The 25,285-nt window shown below is 39.3% G+C and overlaps 1 protein-coding gene across 10 annotated transcripts in view; it reads right to left on the reverse strand.

Moving 5' to 3' along the window:
• The window catches only part of PARP4 (poly(ADP-ribose) polymerase family member 4), a 153,124-nt gene that overhangs the window by 98,082 nt on the left and 29,757 nt on the right, over nt 1–25,285 (reverse strand). For all 10 annotated transcript variants that reach the window (XM_087436343.1, XM_087436347.1, XM_087436344.1 and 7 more), the window contains 4 exons: nt 24,773–24,946; nt 9,785–9,945; nt 5,534–5,671; nt 2,815–2,910 (listed from right to left, as the gene is read on the reverse strand). In XM_087436343.1, the coding sequence (XP_087292469.1) occupies nt 2,815–2,910; nt 5,534–5,671; nt 9,785–9,945; nt 24,773–24,946 (569 nt within the window). The remainder of the gene's footprint in view (nt 1–2,814; nt 2,911–5,533; nt 5,672–9,784; nt 9,946–24,772; nt 24,947–25,285) is intronic.

Genomic DNA, 25,285 nt, shown 5'->3' on the forward strand with positions numbered 1-25,285 from the left:
TCCAAGACTCGCACTTCTGTTTTCAAAAATGAATTTTTCCCATTCCTGCTATAAACCTCATTCCCTGTAACTTACTAACATGTGACCCTTGACTCTGCCCTCCAGCTTTCTTCCTCTCCATCTCCTCCTTTCTCACCACATTCTCCACAGAGTTCAGTGACTGTCTCCACTTGCTTGTCTGCTGACCACTCCTCAATGCACTGCAATTTGGCTCTTTCCATACTTCTTCACTGAAATCACTCTGTCAAAAGTCACTAAGCATTTTAATTTGGTTAAATTCAACTGAATTCCTATTTATTTCTAAAAAATATTTTAACATCTAAAAAATTTTACTTTGAAATATTTTGTACATAGGAAGGAGCATTTATACTATAAATGTTAAGTGTCAAGAATAATAATAAGACAAACAACCATATAGATACCACATAGTTTAAGAAACAGAACAACATCTATATTCCTATTGCCCCCATGGCATCACCTTCCCTGCCACTCAGACGTAATCTAATTACTATCTTGATTTTTGTATATATTATTTTTTCTTTATTTTATAGTATTGACACATAGGTATCTGTCCCTCAACAATATAACGTTTAGTTTTGCTTGTTTTTGAACTTTGCATATGTAGAGAATCATACAGCAATGTTTGCTCCACGTTATGTTTCGAAGGCTCATCTGTTTGACATGTGGAGCTGTACTGCACTTGTTTAAACTGTCTAAAATAGGACTCCCTGTAGGACTCCTCCAAAATTTATCAATCCATTCCACTGTCAGTGGAAATCTGCATCATTTCCAGTGTTCTTTTACCACAGTGTTCTCAGCCATTCCTATATATGTCTCCTGGTCTATGTACACCACAGTTTTACTAGGGTAGTGATTCTTGATCCAGGCTGCATATTATAATCATCCAGGGAACTTAAAATCTATTGATAACCAAATATCACCCCTAGAGATCCTGATTTAACTGGTCTGGGGTCTGCTAAAATTAATAAAGAAAACCTCAACTAACATTGAAGTCGAGAAGGCCTGTAGAGTGCGCCCTCATGCCCTACCAGTCTTCATCAATTACAGACTCCAACAAGAAGAAGCGTCAGTTACTGACCTCAGCAGGAAGAGACATACTTTGCACTCCCAAACGGGAAGTGCAACTACTTCACTGCTCCAGCAGGAGGAAGGAAGACTTCTTTCCTGCCCAGCAACAAGTCCAGCCAATGGAAAATGCCACAGCTCAGCCAATGAGAAGCTGTTGTCACCTGAACTTTTACTTTCCTCCAGTGAACTTGCTGATGCCTTCCTTTCTTTGTCCCACCCTTGTTAATATAAAAGCCTTCCATGTTGTGTAACCCCCAGCATATCTCTCTGCTTGCCAGATGAGACACTGCCATGAATCATTTAATAAAGCCAATTAGACCTTCAAATTTACTCAGTTGAATTTTGTTTTTTAACACATGAAATCAGCACCAGTAGTGTTTAAAAGTTCCCCCAAGTGATTCCAATGTGCAGCCAGGATTGAGAACCGCTGCTTGCTGGTTCATGGGCCTATCTGTAGGATTTATGAGTTATACTATCAACTATGCTCTTCGACTATACCAGATAATGCCAAAACTTTTTCAAGAGGGTTTATCAATTTATAGTCTTATCAACAGTGTTTGAGAGTTCAGATTGTTCTAGAGACTTACCCACACCGAGAGATGTTAAATTTTTTTTTTGTCAATATGATAGTATAATAATTTTATTTATTTATTTTTTTCCCCCAAAGCCCAGTAGATAGTTGTATGTCATAGCTGCACATCCTTCTAGTTGCTGTATGTGGGACGCGGCCTCAGCATGGCCGGAGAAGCGGTGCATCGGTGCGCGCCCGGGATCCGAACCCGGGCCACCAGCACCGGAGCGCACGCACTTAACCTCTAAGCCCCGGGGCCGGCCCTATATGATAGTATAAAATGGTATCATAATGGTTTAATTTGCATGTTCTTCATTGCTAATCTTTTCCAATGTTATTGTCCATACATGTTTCCTTCTCTACTAGGTTCCTATTCATGTCTTTTGCCCATTTTCTTATTGGTTTATCTTTTTCTTACCCATTTGTAGGATCTCTTTAAATATCCTGGATAATTATCCCTTGTCCTGGGCCTGAACCCAGGCTCCATCATTTAAGTAGCTCTGTGACCTTATGTAGTTACTTAACCTCCATGAGTCTGTTTCCTTTTCATAAAGTGATGTCACAATACCAGTTGTGAGGTTTACAGACAATGTACATGAAGCACTTAGCCTGGGGAATAGCACAGGGCAGGCATTCAACACATTATGGCTATTATGAGGATGGATTTAAATATTAACAAGGATACTGAAGATGAAATATTATTCCAGGCATTTAGAGTTCATATATAATAGATAAATTGTTTAGAAGAGAGAACATGTGCTATAGAAGTTAAGATTGTTGGCCCTGAAGAAAGATAAAATACTGTGTGATCTTAGGCAATATACCCTCACTGTCCCTCAGTGTTCTCATCTGTGATATAGGATAACGATAGAACTGATCTGAGGATTGTTGTAACAATTAAGTGGGTAAGTATATGTAAAAGCTCTTAGGATAATAAAGTCACTAACACCATTTCAAATACAATTTTCCTAAATATTCACCACAAAAGACATGCTTCTACAGTATACTGAGAAACCTGGTTGCTTGCAATGATCTGTTTTTTGGGTGAGAAATCTCTCATCAAGGAAAGACAGAGGGAAACACATAGCAAGTACTCGGTAATGATTCCTTGGTGATGGGTGTTAGTAACATGAGTAAGGATATAATGTACTAACCTGAGTGCATCGCTGAAATATATTCCACTCCCAAGATTTCCAATGTCTGTTCTTTTCATGCCACGGTCTTCAACTACTTTGGGTAAAAGCAACCCCCTAAAAAGAAAGGGCATTATAATGATTTACTAAAAAAAAGGAATCTTTTATTATAGCCTCATAATTCTAGCAGAGACAGGTGCTATTTAAGGACATTATGCTAAATGAAATAAGCCAGACACAGAAAGACAAATATTGCATGACCTCACTTATATGCGGAATCTAAAAATGTCAAACTCATAGAACCAGAAAGTAGAACAGTGGTTTCCAGGGGCTGGGGATTGGGGGATATGAGGAGATGTTGGTCAAAAGGTACAAACTTTCAGTTATAAGATGAATAAGTTCTGGAGATTTAATGTACAGCATGGTAATTATAGTTAATAATACTGTATTGCATACCTGAAATTTGCTAAGAGAGTAGATCTTGTGTTCTCACCACAAGAAAAAGAAAGGTAACTATGTGAGGTGATGGATGTGTTAATTAACTTGCTTGTCTTAACCAACTTACGTATATTAAATCATCACATTGTACACCTTAAAAAAAATCACGTTGTACAACCTAAAATATACAATTTTTATTTGCCAATTATACCTCAATAAAGCTGGAAAAAAATAAATGCACCAATTAAAAGATAATAAATAAATAGTATGAAATGAAAAGAAAAATGCATTTCAAAGTAATCCCACAAAAGAAGTCCCAGGTGCCATTCAAATGCACCAAGCTGTGGCCAGTTTCTCAACATTGTCTTGGCCTGCTCTGGGCTGCTGGCCATTTTTCCTGCCTCTGGGCTCTGCCTCCTTCAGGCTGAGGCCCCCCAGTGCTCAGCGGAACAATGTTTAAGGCTAGTGCTGATGGCATCTCTTCCTTGTTCAAGAACTTATGCAGGTTCTTACTGAACTTCTAGCATTCAAGGAACTCCGCAATCAAAGTTAAATCACGGTTATCTGTGGGAAGGCGGGTAAAGGGAGACTTCTGCCTTTTATTATATAAACTTCGCTGTTTGAATTTTCTATAATGAGATGGAATTGTTCCTATAAAATGGCTTTTGGGTTTTAATCATACTTAGGCAATTCCCACTCAAAGATTATTTTTAAAAAATTCTCCCACTTTTCATTTAGTACCTTTACAGTTTATTTTTAATTTTTAAATCTTTGCTCCATGTAGAGCTTATTTAAGTGTGAGGAATCAGGTAAGGGTCCAACTTTATATTTTTTCTCAGTAGTTATCTATTTATCCCAATATACAGTATTGAGAAATTATCTTTCGTCCACAGAGATAAAAGCTACTTTTATCATATGCTAAATTGCTTGCTTCTCTTGTCAGGCCAGGCTGTGGCAGCGTCCCATATAAAGTGGAGGAAAATGAGGCACGGATGTTAGCCCAGGGCCAGTCTTCCTCAGCAAAAAAAGAGGAGGATTGGCAGATGTTAGCACAGGGCTGATCTTCCTCACAAAAAAAATAAAAAATAAAAAATAAAAATAAATTGTTTGTTACTGTGCTTACTTGTGGCCTCTTTATTCTGTTCATTCATCTATTTATGCACTACCTACTATTTTAATTAATATAGCTTTATAATATGTTTTTAATGTCTGACTGGTTAATTCTCCCTCATTACTCTTCTTTTTCAGAATTACCCTGGTAATGTCAAATTTTTAAAAAATATGTGCTGGGCCGGCCCAGTGGCATAGTGGTTAAGTTCACGTGCTCTGCTTTGGAGGCCCAGGGTTTGTGGGTTCAGATCCTGGGTGCAGACTTACACACCACTTGTCAAGCCACGCTGTGGCAGGCGTCCCATACACAAAATAGAGGAAGATTGGCACAGATGTTAGCTCAGGGCCAATCTTCCTCACCAAAAAAAAAAAAAAAAAGTGCTGTAGAGTCAGCTTTTTATTTGTTTAAAAAATCTTTTTAGTACTTTTATTGTGATAGCATTAAATTTATAGGTTAATTCAAGAAAAACTGGCATCTTTCTGATTACTGCAAGTATCTTTTGGGTCCTTCAATAGCAGTTTAGGGCTGGCCCTGTGGCTTAGCGGTTAAGTGCGCACGCTCCGCTGCTGGCGGCCCGGGTTTGGATCCCGGGCGCGCACCGACGCACCGTTTCTCTGGCCATGCTGAGGCCACGTCCCACATACAGCAACTAGAAGGATGTGCAGCTATGACATACAACTGTCTACTGGGGCTTTGGGGGGAAAAAATATTAATAGCAGTTTAAAGTTTTTTCCAGATGGATCTTATATCTTTCTTTTTAAGTTTCTTCTTTGGTATTTAATTAAGGATCCAGATTTCATCATATTTTCCTGCTCTCTGCAACTTAAGTTTCAGCCCTAACATTAAGTGGTTATTCAAAGCAGACTGTTTTGAATAGAGAGGCACTCTGATTTCTAGACTTTTGTCTTTAAGTGTTGGACTATCCCTAGAAGAGCTGTGAAATAGAGACATCCTTCTTCAAGAAGCAATTCATATCCATGCACTACACTTTAAAATATATATAATAATAAATACATAATTTAAATTATATATTTAATTATAATTTAAAGTGTTCCATTTTCTCTGGAATGCAATAAGCTGGCTGATTTTAACTGAAGAGACCCGTGGTATAGAAAAAAACAGAAAAAAAGGTAAAATAGTTCACATTTGTGGGGCTGAAAAATTTGGAAAATAAAGATGGTGTATTCTCACCGGGACAGGATCCCTACAAAGCTGCGTGCAGGCGATCCATGCAACAAGGGCTTCACGTGGCCGAGGCGACTCAAAAACTCTGCGGTTTCATTCACTTTGCCAACTCTAAATATCTGCAAGATGTTCACTGGACTTTTACTGTAAGAATTAGAAGAAAAACCCTGAGATCACATAATTGAAAGCAAAATAAAAAATCATTATTAGCAGCAGAAAACAAAAAACAGCCCAAATATCCGTTAACAGGAAAATGATTCAATGAATCACAACACAACATATCTTGAAAATACTACACAGCCATTAAAAAAGTCAGACTCGGGCCGGCCCCATGGCTTAGCGGTTAAGTGCGCGTGCTCCACTGCTGGCGGCCCGGGTTGGGATTTCGGGCGCGCACCGACACACTGCTTCTCTGGCCACGCTGAGGCCACGTCCCACATACAGCAACTAGAAGGATGTGCAGCTATGACATACAACTATCTACTGGGGCTTTGGGGGAAAAAAATAAATAAATAAAATTATAAAACAAAAAAGTTAGACTCTTAAAAAATAAGTAAGGATATGAAGTAAAACATAATAGTGAAATATAAATTTAATTTTTTTGTGTGTGTGTGCAGAAGATCAGCCCTGAGCTAATATCCACGCCAATCCTCCTCTTTTTGCTGAGGAAGACCGGCCCTGGGCTAACATCCGTGCTGATCTTCCTCCACTTTATGTGGGACCCTGCCACAGCATGGCCTGACAAGCGGTGCATCGGTGCACACCCAGGATCCGAACCCGGGCCGCCAGCAGTGGAGCATGCGAACTTAGCCGCTATGCCATGGGGCCGGCCCCTGAAATATAAATTTTAAAAGTAGGTTACAAAAATTTATGTAGAGTATGATCCCAAATTTTGTGAAATATATAATAGTTGGAAAGTACAGATTGAATGAGTTCATTCATTCATTCATTCATGCATTCATTCAACAAATATGCTCTCTGCTAAGTATTGTGCCAGGATAACATGGTCTTGGCTTCATGGAGCTTACATTCCAAGGAGAGAGACAAAAATCAAGAAGTTAACAAATACCTGATTTTAAGCACTATTAAGGAAACCAACCAGGTTCAGAGGGATGGTGGTAAAAAAGGCCTCTTGGAGGTGACATTTATTGGAATATAGCATGATACAGTATATGTTTTAAGATCTAACTGGTTCTTATGGGAAAATAAACTGAATGGGGCAGGAGCGGAAAGAACGTCAAGAAGGACGTTCCTGCAGCAGTGTAGAGAACAGTGGTCTGAACTACAGACGGCAGCAGCGTAAGAAAGAAGTCAGTGGATTCAAGATATTGTGGAGGCAGAACTGACAGAACATGGCGATGTGGGGATGCAGGAGGGAGAATCAACAGTGGCTCTGGGTGGGTGGCTAACATGGGAAGCATGGGAAAAGACTAGGGTCCTTCCTGAGGGACAGTGTGAGGTTCAGAGGAGTTATGAGAGCCTATTGAGAACGTCTTCCCAACTCCACGTTCGCTGGTGTCACGTTGGTAGCTTGAAATTAGAGATGGGGAAGTATTTACACCACGGAAATCAGCAAGTATTACAAATCAGGACGTTTATTTCAGAGAGCCGGCTTACCAGCATACCACTGGGTGCAGAGAAGAATCAATAATTCAATTTGGGATATGTTCTACACCAAAATGTTAACTATGGTTATAGTTTCTCTGGTTTATCTCTGGGTGGTGAGACTCTGGGTGATCTTTAATTTTCTTTATGTTTTCACGTATTTGCTAAACTTTTGGCAAAGAATATGAATTTTATAACTAGAAAAAAATTAATATGAAAAAATCTTTATTAGTGAAATGAAATGGAGAAAATCTAATTTTTTACAGCACCAGAATCTCTCTTCAGGGAGACGCCCACTTTTGTTGTATGAATACTTTAACACTTGGGTGAGGGGTGAGATCTCCAAAGGCTTGCTTGAGTTACATTAGATGATTGAACAGCACCCCACTCCCCAGGGCTTGAAGACGTAGCTTTTCCTTCTCTTTGACTCTCTGGAGAAAGCCAGTTACTCCTCTTCTGATTCTACCTCCACTGTTACTAGTCTCTTAACTAGTATCAGATCCTAGCAAATAAATAGGGGGGGTCAAAAGCGAAATCAGGGGCCAGCCCCGTGGCTTAGCGGTTAAGTGTGCGCACTCCGCTACTGGCGGCCTGGGGTTCAGATCCGCGCACGCACCGACACACCACTTTTCCGGCCAGGCTGAGGCCGCGTCCCACATACAGCAACTAGAAGGATGTGCAACTATGACATACAACTATCTACCGGGGCTTTGGGGAAAAAAAAGGAGGAGGATTGGCAATAGATGTTAGCTCAGAGCCAGTCTTCCTCAGCAAAAAGAGGAGGATTACGTGGCTGTTAGCTCAGGGCTGATCTTCCTCACAAAAAAAAAAGTGAAATCAAAGTAATTTGATTATACATAAAAGCAAAATCTGGAAAAGATCTACAGAAATGGATTTTTTTAATTGAGGTAAAGTTCATATAACAGAAAATTAACTATTTTGAAGTGTACAGTTCAGTGGTATTCAGCACGTTCAAAATGTTGTGCAACTGTCTCTATCTAGTTCCAAAACATTTCACGACCCCAAAAGAACACGCCATACCCATTAGCAGTCAGTCTCCATTCCTCCTTCCGCTGGCACCAGGCAATCTGCTTCCTGTCTCCCCAGATTTAATTTACCTATTCTAGATATTTCATATAAAAAGTGGTATTTTGTGTCTGGCTTTTTTCACTTAGCATAATGCTTTTGAGGTTCCCTCATGTTGTAGCATGTGTCAGTACTTCATTCCTTTTTATGGTTCAACAATATTCCACTATATGTATATACCATGTTTTTGTTAATCCATTCATCCATTGATGGACATCTGGGTTGTCGGCACCCTTTGGCTATTGTGAATAGCGCTGCTATGAACGTTCATGTACAAGTATCTGTTTGAGTACTTGTTTTCAGTTCTTTTGGGTTTATAACTAGGAGTGGAATTGCTGGGGCATACAATAATTCTGTGTTTAATTTGTTGAGGAATCCCCAAATAGCAGCTGCACTATTTTACATTTCCACAAGCAATGTATGAGGGTTCCAATTTCTCCACATCATCATCAACACATATAATTTTCCTTTTTTTTCCCAAATATAACCTTCTTAGTGAGTGTGAAGTGGTATTGGGAACGGAATTTGACGATGACTGATGAAGGCAGGCAGAAACTAAGTGTATATTGGTCTGAGTTAGTCTAGAAGGGAGGTGTGGCTAGGTCTAGTTCTAGTAGGGTGCTAGAAACTAACTCTCAAAACAACAACAAAACCCACACACAACCGTGATTTGTAGCATTTGCTGATTTCCATGGTGTAAATCCACCCACCATAGCCGATTTCAAGTTACTAACGGTTTAACAGTCAGTTAACAAAATTACTATAAATTTACGAATTGGCCCCTGCAAGCTCGGACAAATGGCTGCAATTCACTACCATTGGCTCTAAGGAGTGTGCGAGGCTGATGAAGGTTAACACGGCCTGTTATAATGAGATTAGAGAAAGACTTCAGGCAGAGAAGTGCTGCAATGGAGTGAATGACCAAACCAATGAAAGTCAGCCCCACCCTTGAGAATAATCAGTAAAATTAGTTTCTGAACCTTGAAGGTGGGTTAGACTCTTAGCCAAGGTGATTCTACACAGTTACTAACACCCAATAAGGGCTTGTGTGAGCAGCTGATCCATCTGTTTGTTGTTACTGCTGCTGCCTCAGAAACAGGAATATGCGCAGTAAATGAGGAGACACGTAATTGCCATTTTGGGGTGCTATATCTCTCGACATGTTGTCCAGGTTTTCATCTGAGTGCTTCAGGCCACAGAGTGGCCATTTTAGAAGCTGCCACACACATATTCCTGCATTTTAAAATCTTAATTTAAGTGGATTTTCCTATGTAATACACTTCAAAACATAAACTCAAATACTCTTTGATTTAAAATTTTAAAATTTAATTCTCAGCAAGATTAGGTAACCTCGCAATTAGAGTGGAATAGTAGGGAGTGTTTTCAAGCATAGAGCACTACCCCACACCTTATTATAAAACCAGAAGAAAGGAACTGGTCATCACAACATAGTTATCTTGTTATTGAGGATTAAATTATCCAGGTAATTGTGGAGATCAGCTCTTTATCAAAATCTGAAATAGCAGTACATAATAACAGACCCTAACATATTTCCTTTATGCTTACCTGCAATTATTCTCTAATATCTCTTTTCTAACCCTGAAAAATTCTTCAGTGTTCTGGTCAACATGCTCAATTTTGCACCTCAAAGCTCGGTATTTGGCAAGAGATGGTGGATTAGGTTTGGACAGATTCGTTTCACAGACATTAACCATGTCTCTTATTAGCTGTAAATGGAAATGATACACAGACATTAGAATCACCATATATCAAAATATTTATATCACTTTACACTTTCTCAAAAAAGATTGGAAAAATAAGCTTTTTTCTGCAAAGCTTTTGATCAATACCTGCCTGTGCTGTGAGCAGCATAGTAAAGTTAATGCAGTTGCCTCGGTGATAGCACAATACACGATAATAATACAGTTACATTAGGAGAGCACATCCTTGTTAATGAATTGTTTTCAGGTACATTATTCTTCTAATGTGCACTGCAACACTGGTCTCATTAGATCTTATTATCCTCACTGTATAGGTGAGAAAAGTGAGGCTCTGAGAAGTTACATTAGCTGCTGAAGATCCCATAGGGAGGAGGGGATAGTGACCAAACAGGAATCAGATCATCAGACTTCACATCTACTTCTGCTTAACAGAAATTTATTAAACATGTTCTGTATGCCAGGCATTGTATTAGATTTGAAAGATACAAAGACAAACAAGAACAGCTGCCCTCCCTGAGAGGGAACCCAAGTGTATTTAGTGCACTTGTAGGTCCTGGAGCTTGGAAGAGGGAACGGCTCCTGGATAATCTGAATTATGTTTAATATAGGGATGTATTGCTTTTAACATCTTTGAGACTAAAGAGATATTGAAGGGGAGCACTAGCCATTCTGCTACCACGCGTCTTTATGACCTTAGCCTGGGGAGGGGCTTTCTAACTATAATTCAAATCCACTAGCCATAAAATGAAAGACCGATGCATGTTTCTTTATAAAAGTAAAAAGTTTCTGTATGGTAAAACAGAACAAGTTAACCACCACCACCAAATTCACCATAAGCAAAGTAAAAACAACAAATAAACTGCAGAAAATATTTTCAAGTCTTATCACAGACTAAGCTCCCTAACTTAAACAGAGGTCCTAAAAATCATGAAGAAAACTATCAAGACCCAAAAGAAAAAGAGGCAAAAGACATGAATAGACAGTTTACAGAAAAAGAAACACAAATATCCCTTGAACATTTGGAAAGGTACTCAGGCTCACTACAGTGAGAGGCCATTTCTCATTCATAAGATTGGTAAAGTCTAAAAGTTTGAGAAATACTGTTGGTAAGACTATAGGAAGTAGAAACTCATCTACTCTTCCCACTATCCACTGATACTGGGAGGGCAAAACAGGACAGCCCCTATGAGGGAATCAGACAAAACTGATCACAATTACAGGTGCATTTACCCTTTAAGCCAGCACTTCTACTGCTGGGACTGTATCTCAGAGATACCCCAGTACAAAGTATGAAAAGACAAATACACAAAGTTATTCACTGTGGCATTGTTTGTAACAGCAAAGGCCAGAAACAATCCAAACGCCCGGCAGTATGGGATACCCACCCAATGTGCACATACCCACAGTGTAATACCAGAACAAGGATGATCTCTACGTGCAGGATACATTGTGAGGACAGCAGATAGTATATGACTTTTTATATAAAAATAGAGGGGTGGAATAGATATTATTACTACAAATTATTACTAAATATTATTCTTCCCCTTTAATTTTACATAAAAAGTAGTATACTATGTTCATATTCATATTTATTTTCATAAACAAATATGAATATTTCATGAAAATAAATATGAATATTATTTTCATAAAGAAACTGAAAAGAAACAAGAAACTAGTAAAAATGGTTATCTATGGGTGCAGAAGTGGTAATGGGGTGGAGGGGGTAGTGTTGACTAAAGAGTGTTCTTTTTTTTTCCAGTGATTTTATTGAGGTCATATTGGTTTATAACATTGTGTAATTTCAGGTGTACATTATTATGTATCAGTTACTGCATCATGCCCACCACCAATAGTCTAATTTTTATCCATCACCATATAACTGTGGCCCTTTACTCTTTTTGCCTACCCTGCACCCCCTTCCTCTCTGGTAACCATTAATCTGTTCTCTTTATCCATGTGTTTGTTTATCTTTCACATACAAATAAATCATATGGTGTTTGTCTTTCTCTGTCTGGCTTATTTCACTTAACATAGTACCCCCAAGGTCCATCCATGTTGTTGCTAATGGGATGATTTTATCTTTTGTTTTATAGCTGAGTAGTACTCCATAGTATATTACAAAAACTCTCAATAAAATGGGTATAGAAGGAAAATACCTCAACATAATAAAGGTCATATATAAAAAACCCACAGCCAACATCATACTTAATGGGGAAAAACTGAAAGCCATCCCTCTGAGAACAGGAACAAGACAAGGGTGCCCACTCTCACCACACTTTTTTTTTTTTTTGTGAGGAAGATCAGCCCCGAGCTAACATCCATGCCAATCCTCCTCTTTTTGCTGAGGAAGACCGGCCCTGAGCTAACATCTAATGCCCATCCTCCTCCTTTTTTCCCCTTTTTCTCCCCAAAGCCACAGTAGATAGTTGTATGTCATAGTTGCACATCCTCCTAGTTGCTGTATGTGGGACGCCGCCTCAGCATGGCTGGACAAGCGGTGCGTTGGTGCACACCCGGGATCCAAACCCGGGCCGCCAGTAGCGGAGCGCGTGCACTTAACCGCTAAGCCATGGGGCTGGCCCCTCTCGCCACTCTTATTTAACATAGTAATGGAGGTTTTGGCCAGAGCAATTAGGCAAGAAAAAGGAATAAAAGGTATCCAAATTGGAAAGGAAGAAGTGAAACTCTTGCTGTTTGCGGACGACATAATTCTATACACGGAAAACCCTAAAGAATCCACCAGAAACCTATTAGAAATCATCAAGAACTACAGCAAAGGTGCAAGGTACAAAATCAACTTACAAAAATCAGTTGCATTTCTATACTCTAATAAGGAACTAAGAGAAAGAGAACTCAAGAATACAATCCCATTTACAATCACAACAAAAAGAATAAAATATCTAGGAATAAAATATCTAGGAGGTGAAAGACCTATACAATGAAAACTATAAGACATTATTGAAAGAATTTGATCGTGACATAAACAAATGGAAAGATATTCCATGCTCATGGATTAGAAGAATAAACATAGTTAAAATGTGCATATCACCTAAAGCAATCTACATATTCACTGCATTCCCCATCATAATCCCAATAGAACAAAGACTCCTAAAACTTATATGGAACAAGAAAAGACTCTGAATAGCCAAAGCCATCCTGAGAAAAAAGAACAAAGCTGGAGGCATCATAATCCCTGACTTCAAAATATAATACAAAACAATAGTAATCAAAACAACATGGTACTGGTACAAAAACAAACACACAGATCAATAGAACAGAATTGAAGGCCCATGGGCCGGCCCAGTGGCTTAGCGGTTAAGTGCATGCACTCTGCTACTGGCGGCCCGGGTTCGGATCCTGGGCGCACACCGACGCACTGCTTCTCCGGCCATGCTGAGGCCGCGTCCCACACACAGCAACTAGAAGGATGTGCAACTATGACACAACTATCTACTGGGACTTTGGGGAAGAAAAAAAGGAGGAGGATTGGCAATAGATGTTAGCTCAGAGCTGGTCTTACTCAGCAAAAAGAGAAGGATTAGCACGGATGTTAGCTCAGGGCTGATCTCCCTCACAGAAAAAAAAAAAAAAAAAAGAATTGAAGGCCCAGAAATAAAATCACGCATCTATGGACAACTAATCTTTGACAAAGGAGCCAAGAACATACAATGGAGAAAGGAAAGTCTCTTCAACAAATGGTGCTGGGAAAACTGGACAGCCACATGCAAAAGAATGAAAGTAGACCATTATCTTACACCACACACAAAAATTAACTCAAAATGGATTAAAGATTTGAATATAAGACCTGAAACCATAAAACTCCTAGAAGACAATATAGGCAGTATGCTCTTTGACATAAGTCTTAGCAGCTTCTTTTGGAATACCATGTCTACTCACGCAAGGGAAACAAAAGAAAAAAATAAATAAATGGGACTACATTATACTGAAGAGCTTCGGTAAGGCAAAGGAAACCAGGAACAAAACAAAAACACAACCCACCAAGTGGGAGAAAATATTTACAAATCATATAATGACAAGAGATTAATTTCCAAAATATCTAAGAACTCATACAACTCAACAACAAAAAAACAAACAACCCAATCAAATAATGGGCTGAGGCAGAGAAGGCATTTGACAAGATCCAACATCCATTTATGATAAAAACTCTCAACAAAATGGGTATAGAAGGAAAGTACCTCAACATAATAAAGGCCTTATACGACAAACCCATAGACAACATCAAACTCAACAGCGAAAGTCTGAAAGCCATTCCTCTAAGAACAAGGAACAAGACAAGGGTGCCCACTCTCACCACTCTTATTCAACATAGTACTGGAGGTTTTGGCCAGAGCAATTAGGCAAGAAAAAGGAATAAAAGGAATCCAAAAAGGCAACAAAGAAGTGAAATTCTCACTATTTGCAAATGATATGATTTTATATATAGAAAACACTAAAGAATCCATTGGAAAACTATTAGAAATAATCTACAACTACAGCAAAGTTGCAGGGTACAAAATCAACTTAAAAAATCAGTTGCATTTCTCTATGCTAATAACGAACTAACAGAAAGAGAACTCAAAAAGATAATTCCATTTATAATCCCAACAAAAAGAATAAAATAGCTAGGAATAAATTTAATCAAGGAGGTGAAAGGCCTATACAATGAAAACTATAAGACATTATTAAAATAAATCAATGATGACATAAAGAAATGGAAAGATATCCCATGCACATGGACTGGAAGAATAAACATAGTTAAAACGTCCACATTCCCTAAAGCAATCTACAGATTCAATGCAATCTCAATCAGAATCCTAATGATATTTCTCACGGAAATAGAACGAAGAACACTAAAATTCATACGGGACAACCAAAGACTCCGAATAGCTAAAGCAATCCTGAGAAAAAAGAACAAAGCTGGAGGCATCACAATCCCTGACTTCAAAACATACTACACAACTATAGTAATCAAAACAGCATGGTATTGGTACAAAAACAGACACACAGATCAATGGAACAGAATTGAAAGCCCAGAAATAAAACCACACATCTACGGAGAGCTAATCTTCAACAAAGAAGCTACAAACATACAATGGACAAAGGAAAGTCTCTTCAATAAATGGTGCTGGGAAAACTGGACAGCCACATGCAAACGAATGAAAGTAGACCATCTGCTTTTGCCTTTCACAAAAATTAACTCAAAGTGGATCAAAGACCTGAAGGTGAGACCTGAAACTATAAAACTCCTAGAAGAAAATATAGGCAATACACTATTTGACATTGGTCATAAAGGAATATTTTCAGATACCATGTCTACTCGGACAAGGGAAACTAAAGAAAAAATAAACAAGTGGGACTTCATCAGATTAAAGAGCTTCTACAAGGCAAATGAAACCAGGATCAAAATGAATAGACAGGGAGAGAAGTCAAGATGGCAGCGTAAGCAGACTATGAACTCACCTCCTCCTGCAGACACAGCCAATTTACAACTACTTGTGGAAAAATTACCCAAGACAGAACTGAAAGCTAGATAAGAGGAACTCCTGCAACAAAGGACAATCCTAATTGGAGTGAAAGAGGCAGAAACTCCTTTCTGGAGAGAAAAAACGCTGCCTTCACAAGCTGCCAGCTTCATGGCCGCCCAGGAGCAGCCCAAAGGTACACAGCCCTCCCTGGAGGAGTGGGGTCCTGAGCCGGGGAGCGCCCCCACTGTAGGCACTTTGTGGACTCAGCACAATTGAGACGAGTGGCATAATATCTGACTTGCCTGCTACTAAAACATTGGGGAGTATCCCCAGAAAAGCTGGTTCACAAATTAAAACCAGTTCTTAAAGGGCCCACGCTCAAACTCATCCGTGTCAGAAAGCAACCGAAAATCACAAGAAAGAAAGCTGCACAGTGCTTTGGTGAAAAGAGACTCACCTGATAGGCTCTGAGCACATTGCATGAGAGGTGAGACCTCTCCAGGGACTGGGACATTGGCGGCAGCCATTGTCATGGCCTGGTGTGGGCATGCTGACACAGACGCCATTGGAGTTCTCCCTGGGGCCTGCTAGCCCAGGTCTGCCCCACCCACTAGAACACCGATGTAATCCAGCACAGCCAGGGCAGGCAGACCACCCTAGAGACTGGCGCCACCCAACAACAAGCCCTCAGGCAACTTGTGGGCCTGCATAGATTGGTGACTGGATTCTCTGCAGCCTGGCAACTGAGCCCACTTCAGTGGGGCAGGGAGTGCACAAGGAGTGGGTGGAGAGTGTGGGGCGGTGGTGGAGTGTGTGGGGCTCCTGCCGAGGAGAGACTGGGTCCACTTCAGGAGGTCGCGGTGTGCACACGGGGCAGGACTGTGTTGACTGTGTGTGTGGACCTGTGGGCAGCAGGGCTTGTCAGCTGCAGAAGACCTGTGATTCTCAAAGACCCACATAGGGAGTTTGCCCCACCTTCCAAAGCCTGAAACAATTGGGTGCTTCCGTGACAGAGGCCAGCCCCACCCAGCTGCAATCCTCAGAGAGCTGACAAGAGACCTAAAGGCTGGAGGATTATAGCAATTGGAAGCCGCTGAGCCTAACAACCTGCCACACTGGGGGCCTACTCGCTTAAAAGAAATATTGCAATACAAATGTGGTATTAGAACTTGCAGCCAACTGTGCTGGGGCTTCCCAGACCTGATAAAGAGACCGAAGGGCCCACAACAACTACAAGCAGCTGAGCATTACAACAGCTGGCCAGGAGAATAACTTGGCCTCTCTGGGTGCCTACAGGGAGAGCAAACAGGCCACAACAGAAGGACACACGTAGCCTACATAGGGGTCACCCCGGGAACATTGAGTACTGAGGGAAGCACACTGCAGGCCTCCTAAGGCATCATTTATATAAGGTGACCTATCCAAGAGCAGGAGACGTAGTTGACCTACCTAATACGTAGACACAAGCACAGGGAAAGAGGCAAAATGAGGAGGCAAAGGAAGACATTCCAAGCAAGGGAACAGGACAAAACCCCAGAAAAGGAACTAAGTGAAACAGAAATGCGCAACCTACCCGACAGAGAGTTCAAACAAAGAGTGTTAAGGATGCTCACTGATCTGGGGAAAAGAATAGATGAACTCAGTGAGAATGTCAACAAAGAAATGGAAGATATAAAAAAGAACCAATCAGAAATGAAGAATACAATACTGGAAATGAAAAATTCATTAGAGGGACTCAAAAGCAGAGTAGAGAATACAGAAGAACGGATCTGTGAGCTGGATGAAAGACTAGAAGAAATTACCCAAGCTGAACAGGTAAAAGAGAAAAGAATTAAAAAGAGTGAGGACAGTCTAAGGGACCTCTGGGACAACATCAAGCACACTAACATCCATGTTATAGGTGTCCCGGAAGGAGAAGAGCAAGACAAAGGGGCAGAGAATCTATTTCAAGAAATAATAGCTGAAAACTTCCCTAACCTAAGGAAGGAAACCGACATCCAGGTACAGGAATCACAGAGAGCCCCAAACAAGATAAACCCAAAGAGGCCCACACCAAGACACATCATAATCAAAATGTCCAGAATTAAAGATAAAGAGAGAATCCTAAAAGCCGCAAGAGAAAGACAAGTTACATACAAAGGAAACCCCATAAAGCTATCACCTGACTTCTCAGTGGAAACCTTACAGGCTAGAAGAGAGTGGCACGATATATTTAAAATGCTAAAAGGAAAAAAGTTACAGCCAAGAATACTCTACCCAGCAAGGTTATCATTCAAAATGGAGGGAGAGATGAAAAATTTCCCAGACAAGCAAAAATTAAAAGTTTGTCATTAAGAAAGCAGTGCTACAAGAAATGTTAAAGGACCGGCCCCGTGGCTTAGCGGTTAAGTGCGTGCGCTGCGCTATTGGCAGCCTGGGTTCAGATCCCCGGCGCGCACTGACACACCACTTCTCCGGCCATGCTGAGGCCGCGTCCCACATATAGCAACTAGAAGGATGTGCAACTACGACTTACAACTAACTACTGGGGCTTTGGGGGAAAAAAAAAAAGGAGGAAGATTGGCAATAGATGTTAGCTCAGAGCCGGTCTTCCTCAGCAAAAAGAGGAGGATTAGCATGGATGTTAGCTCAGGGCTGATCTTCCTCACAAAGAATAAATAAATAAATAAAACTGTTCAAAAAAAAAAGAAATGTTAAAGGGACTGATTTAAGGGGAAAAAAGAAGACCGCAAATAGGAAAAATTATCTATTTCCATGATAAGAGGGTAATGGATACAAATGCACAAAAAAGAGCTTAGATATGATATCAAAAACATAAAATGAGGGAGGAGGGGAGTTAAAGAATAGAGCTTTCAGACAGGGGTCAAACTAAAGAGACCATCAATTCTGTATAGAAGGAGAAAGGAACAGAGAAGGACTACTAAAACAATGAGAAAAAACAAAAAGTTAAAAAATGGCAGTAAGTACATACTTATCAATAGCTACTTTAAACGTCAATGGACTAAATGCTCCAATTAAAAGGCATAGGGTGGCTGATTGGATAAAACAACAAGACCCATATATATGCTGCATACAAGAGACACACTTCAGACCTAAAGACACTCACAAACTGAAAGTGAAGGGATGGAAAAAGATACTCCACGCAAATGGCAATGAAAAGAAAGCTGGGGTAGCAGTACTCATATCAGACAAAATAGACTTTAAAACAAAAACTGTAAAAAGAGACAAAGAAGGGCATTACATAATGATCAAGGGAACAATCCAACAAGAGGATATAACACTTGTAAATATCTACGCACCCAATGTAGGTGCACCTAAATATATAAAGCAATTATTAACAGACAGAAAAAGAGAAATAGACAGTAACACAATAATCGTAGGGGACTTTAACACTCCACTTACACCAATGGATAGATAATCCAAACAGAAGATCAATAAGGAAACATTGGCCTTAAATGACACACTAGAACAGATGGACCTAGTAGATATATACAGAGCATTCAATCCAAAAACCGAAGAATACACGTTCTTTTCAAATGCACATGGAACATTCTCCAGGACTGATCACATACTAGGCCACAAAACAAGTCTCCATAAATTTAAGAAGATTGAAATAATACCAAGCATCTTTTATGACCACAACAGTATGAAACTAGAAATCAACTATAGGAAGAAAATCAGAAAAGCCACAAATACGTGGAGATTAAACAAAATGCTACTGAACAATGAATGGATCAATGAAGAAATCAAAGGAGAAATCAAAAAATACCTGGAGACAAATGAAAATGAAAATACGACATGCCAGAATTTATGGGATATAGCAAAAGCGGTTCTAAGAGGGAAGTTAATAGCAATACAGGCCTATCTCAACAAACAAGAAAAATCTCAAATAAACAATCTAACAATGCACCTAAAGAAACTGGAAAAAGAAGAACAAACAAAGCCCAAAATCAGTAGAAGAAGGGAAATAATAAAAAGAGCAGAAATAAATGAAACAAAAAAATAGAACTACAAAATAGAACTAAAAAATAGACTAAAAAAAATAGAAAAAATTAATAAAACCAAGAGCTGGTTCTTTGAAAAGATAAACAAAATTGACAAACCTCTAGCTAGACTCACCAAGAAAAAAAGAGACAAGGCACAAATAAGTAAAATCAGAAATGAAAGAGGAGAAATTACAACAGACACCTCAGAAATACAAAAGATTATAAGAGACTATGAAAAGCTATATGCCAACCAATTCGACAATCTGGAAGAAATGGATAAATTCTTAGAATCATACAACCTTCCAAAACTGGATCAAGAAGAAGTAGAGAATTTGAATAGACCAATCACCAGTAAGGAGATCGAAACAGTAATCACAAACCTCCACAAAAATAAAAGTCCAGGACCAGACAGCTTCCCTGCTGAATTCTACCAAACATTCAAAGAAGACTTAATACCTATCCTTCTCAAACTCTTCCAAAAAATGGAGGAGGGGGGGAAGCTCCCTAACTCATTCTACGAAGCCGACATTACCCTGTACCAAAACCAGACAAGGACAACACAAAAAAAAGAAAATTACAGGCCAATATCACTGATGAACATCGATGCAAAAATCCTCAACAAAATACTAGCAAATCGCATACAACAATACGTTAAAAGGATTATACACCAAGATCAAGTGGGATTTATTCCAGGTATGCAGGGATGGTTCAACATTCGCAAATCAATCAATGTAATACACCACATTAATAAAATGAAGAATAAAAATCACATGATCATCTCAATAGATGCAAAGAAAGCATTTGACAAGATACAGCATCCATTTATGATAAAAACTCTGAATAAAATGGGGATAGAAGGAAAGTACCTCAACATAATAAACGCCATATATGACAAACCCACAGCTAGTATCATCCTCAATGGTGAAAGACTGAAAGCTATCCCTCTAAGAACAGGAACCAGACAAGGATGCCCACTGTCACCACTCCTATTGAACACAGTACTGGAAGTCCTAGCCAGAGCAATCAGGTAAGAAAAAGAAACAAAAGGGATCCAAATTGGAAACGAAGAAGTGGAACTCTCACTATTTGCAGATGACATGATTTTATATATAGAAAACCCTACAGAATCCACCAAAAAACTTTTAGAAGTAATAAACGAATATGGTAAGGTTGCAGGATACAAAATCAACATACAAAAATCAGTTGCATTTCTATACACTAACAATAAACTAGCAGAAAGAGAAATTAAGAATACCATCTCATTTATAATTGCAAGAAAAAGAATAAAATACCTAGGAATAAACTTAACCAAAGAGGTGAAAGATCTGTACAACAAAAACTATAAAACATTGCTGAAAGAAATTGAAGAAGACACAAAGAAATGGAAAGATATTCCGTGCTCTTGGATAGGAAGTATTAACATAGTTAAGATGTCCATACTTCCTAAAGCCATCTATAGATTCAATGCAATCTCTATCAAAGTTCCAACAACATTTTTCACAGAAATAGAACAAAGAATCCTAAAATTTATAGAGAACAACAAAAGACCCTGAATAGCTAAAGGAATCCTGAGAAAAAAGAACAAAGCTGGAGGTATCACACTCCCTGATTTCAAAATATACTACAAAGCTATAGTAAACAAAACAGCATGGTACTGGCACAAAAACAGACACACAGATCAATGGAATAGAATCGAAAGCCCAGAAATAAACCCGCACATCTATGGACAGCTAATCTTTGACAAAGGAGCCAAGAACAAACAATGGAGAAAAGAAAGTCTCTTCAACAAATGGTGTTGGGAAAACTGGACAGCCACATGCAAAAAAATGAAAGTAGACCCTTACCTTACACCATACACAAAAATTAACTCAAAATGGATTAAAGACTTGAATGTAAGACCTGAAACTATGAATCTTCTAGAAGAAAACATAGGCAGTACGCTCTTCGACATTGGTCTTAGCAACATATTTTCAAGCACCATGTCTGACTGGGCAAGAGAAACAATAGAAAAAATAAACAAATGGGACTACATCAAACTAAAAAGCTTCTGCACAGCAAAGGAAACCATCAACAAAACGAAAAGACAACCTAAAAATTGGGAGAAGATATTTGCAAACCATACATTGGATAGGGGGTTAATCTCCAAAATATATAAAGAACTCATGCATCTCAACAACAAAAAAATGAACAACCCAATTAAAAAATGGGCAAAAGACCTGAACAGACATTTCTCCAAAGAAGATATACAGATGGCCAACAGACACATGAAAAGATATTCAAAATCTTTAACTATCAGGGAAATGCAAATCAAAACTACAATGAGATATCACCTCATGCCCGTCAGAATGGCTATAATTAACAAGACAGGAAACAACAAGTGTTGCAGAGGACGTGGAGAGAAGGGAACTCTCATACACTGCTGGTGGGAGTGCAAACTGGTGCAGCCACTATGGAAAACAGTATGCAGATTCCTCAAAAAATTAAGGATAGAACTACCATATGATCCAGCTATTCCACTGCTGGGTATTTATTCAAAGAATGTGAAAACACCAATTTGTAAAGGTACATGCACCCCTGTGTTCATTGCAGCCTTATTCACAATAGCCAAGACTTGGAAGCAACCTAAGTGCCCATCAAGGGACGAATGGATAAAGAAGATGTGGTATATATACACAATGGAATACTACTCAGCCATAGGAAACGATGAAATCCAGCCATTTGTGACAACATGGATGGACATTGAGGGTATTATGCAAAGTGAAATAAGTCAGAGGGAGAAGGTCAAATACCATATGATTTCCTTCATTAAGTAGTAGATAATAACAACAACAAACAAACACATAGAGACAGAGATTGGATTGGCGGTTACCAGAGGGGAATGGGGGAGGGAGGAGGGCGAAAGGGATAATTCGGCACATGTGTGTGGTGATGGGTTGTAATTAGTATTTGGGTGGTGAACATGATGTAATCTATGCAGAAATAGAAGTATAATGATGTACACCTGAAATTTATACAATGTTATAAACCAATGTTACTACAATAAACAAAAAATTTAAAAAAATAAAAAAATAAAAATAAAAGTGATGATCACTATCAAAAAAAAAAAAAATGAATAGACAACCCACCAGCTGGGAGAAAATATTTGCAAATCATATATCCGACAAGGGGTTAATCTCCATAACATATACAGAAGTCACACAACTGAACAAGAAAAAAACAACCTGATCAAAAAATGGGCAGAGGGCAGCCTCTGTGGAAAACGGTATGGAGATTCCTCAAAGACTTAAAAATACAGATGCCCTATGACCCAGCCATCCCATTACTGGGAATCTATCCAATGAACCTGAAATCAACAATCCAAAGAGGCTTATGCACCCCTATGTTCATTGCAGCATTATTCACCATAGCCAAGAAGTGGAGGCAACCTAAGTGTCCCTTGACTGACGACTGGATTAAGAAAATGTGGTATATATATATATATACAATGGAATACTACTCAGCCATAAAAAAAAGAAAAAATTGTCCCATTTGCAACAACATGGATGGGCCTGGAGCATATTATGTTAAGTGAAATAAGCCAGAAAGAGAAAGACAAACACCGCATGATTTCAGTTATATGTGGAAGATAAACCATACACGGACAGAGAGAACTGTATGGTGGTTACCAGGGGCAAGGGGGTTGGGAGGTGGGCACAAGGGGTGAACAGAGGCATTTATATGGTGACTGACAAACAATAATGTACAACCAAAATTTCACAACGTTATGAACTATTAAGACATCAATAAAAAAACAAATGGGCAGAAGATACGAACAGACATTTTTCCAAAGAAGATATACAGATGCCCAACAGGCACACGAAAACATGTTCAACATCACTAATTATTGGGGAAATTCAAATCAAAACTACAATGAGATATCACCTTACACCTGTCAGAGTGGCTACAATTACCAAGACAAAAAACAACAAATGTTGGAGAGGATGTGAAGAAAAGGGAACCCTCATACATTGCTGGTGGGAATGCAAACTGGTGCAGCCACTATGGAAAATAGTACGGAGATTTCTCAAAAAATTAAAAATAGAAATACATAGGATCCAGCTATCCTACTTCTGAGTATTTATCCAAAGAACTTGAAATAAACAGTTCAAAGAGACTTATGCACCCCTATGTTCATTGCACCATTATTCACAATAGCCAACACGTGGAAGCAACCCAAGCACCCATCAACTGATGAATGGATGCAGAGAGTGTTCTGCGTCTATCTTTTTAATATAATTTTGAGTCATGCAGATGTATTACCTATTGAAAATATAAAATTTAAATTAAAAAGTATTGGGGTGGGCACCACATATACCCTCTCAGTAACAAGACCAACGACTGAGATTCTTTATGCTGGGTGTTAGGCAGATCATTTTACATGATTAGGAATTTTAAATTTGGAAAGGTCCTTTATTATCTCATTTACTGGTTCATCGCATTTATTGATTCTTCACTTATTTTGGATTATAGACTCCTCTGGGAATCTATCGAAAGCTATAATTTCCCTCAAACATACAAAATTTCACATCCACAAACTCCTCTGAAGTCTAGGTCATGGATCTCTGATCCTGTCTTAATCCCTTTATGCACAGATGAGGCAACTCAGAGCCAGAGAATGATATCGGTCTCATCCAAGGCCAGGGGGACAGTGTGGCTGCCTTTCTGACCTCTTCTTTGCTAACTGAGCCCTACTCCTTCCCCCATAGCTGGAGGGAGACTGTCCATTTCCGAGCAGTCACAGTAATACCATTCTCCTTGCCAGCGGCTGGCTTAGGAATGCACACATGACTCAATTCTGACCAAAGAAATAAGAGTCTGCCAGGGGCTTCCTCTAGGAGACACAAAAAGAAATACTCCAGATGGGATGCTGTGAACTACTGCAGCTGGAAGCTGATGGTGAGGAGAGCCAGGCTGAGAGGGAAGCTGTCAGCTTACAGGAAGCACAGAGATGGAAAGAAGCTGGGACCATGATGATAATGCTGCCTCTGAGTGCACTGGACCAGCAGCCACTCTGCATCTGGACTTCTTGTTTTACAAGGTGATAAGTGTCCTCACTGTTCAAGTCAGTTGCAGCTTTCTGTTTCTTCTGCGGAAAGAGTCCTAAATCATCTCCTGATCTGGAAAATTATTTTACAGTGTAGCAATTCTAAACATATTTGCATCTGTACTACCATTCCAATGCATTCTTGTTTGGGAATATGGTTCAGATAACTTCCATAAGAACCCAAAGCATTCCGAAATGGTTCAACAACTTATTTTTGAGCAAACTCTAGAGACTTTTGTGATTCAGTGTTATCTTATTCATCAGATTTGAAAGGAGCCAGGTAAATTTCAGAGATTTACCTGGCAGAGGTCCTCTTTCTTGGCTAACAGTCTCAGGTTAACTTGTTCGGCTGCTGCACCTTTGTGAGGTACTAATCTGTAGAACTCGGTCATCATCTTTTGCAATTGTTCTTCTGTTTCTCCATTTTTTAGTGCTGCCTTTACGAGAAGGAGAATTCCCTCTGCCTTGCTCACCTGTAAACAGATGACATATGTTTATTAAAATTAAATCTTGATAATCATAGAAAAAGTGAAAGAGCATGTATAAAAATATCTAAAATAGTTGTTAGATATGCTGGAACTATTAGTTTTCTACTGGACCTCTGCCATAAAACAAATGCCATGTTCCCTGAAGCTATATCTCAGCGACAATGATGCTGTGAGGAGCTTCCCCAAACCACATGACTTAACTAGAGGAAAGAACCAGAGTCTTGAATGTCTGTATCTATGTATCTGTATCTACATCCACAGAGAGGGGCCGGCCTGGTGGCATAGTGGTTAAGTTCATGTGCTCTGCTTCGGCATCCCAGGGTT

Source organism: Ceratotherium simum, chromosome 10, assembly GCF_057802395.1.
Source record: "Ceratotherium simum simum isolate JZ-2026a chromosome 10, ASM5780239v1, whole genome shotgun sequence".
Classification (NCBI taxonomy): domain Eukaryota; kingdom Metazoa; phylum Chordata; class Mammalia; order Perissodactyla; family Rhinocerotidae; genus Ceratotherium; species Ceratotherium simum.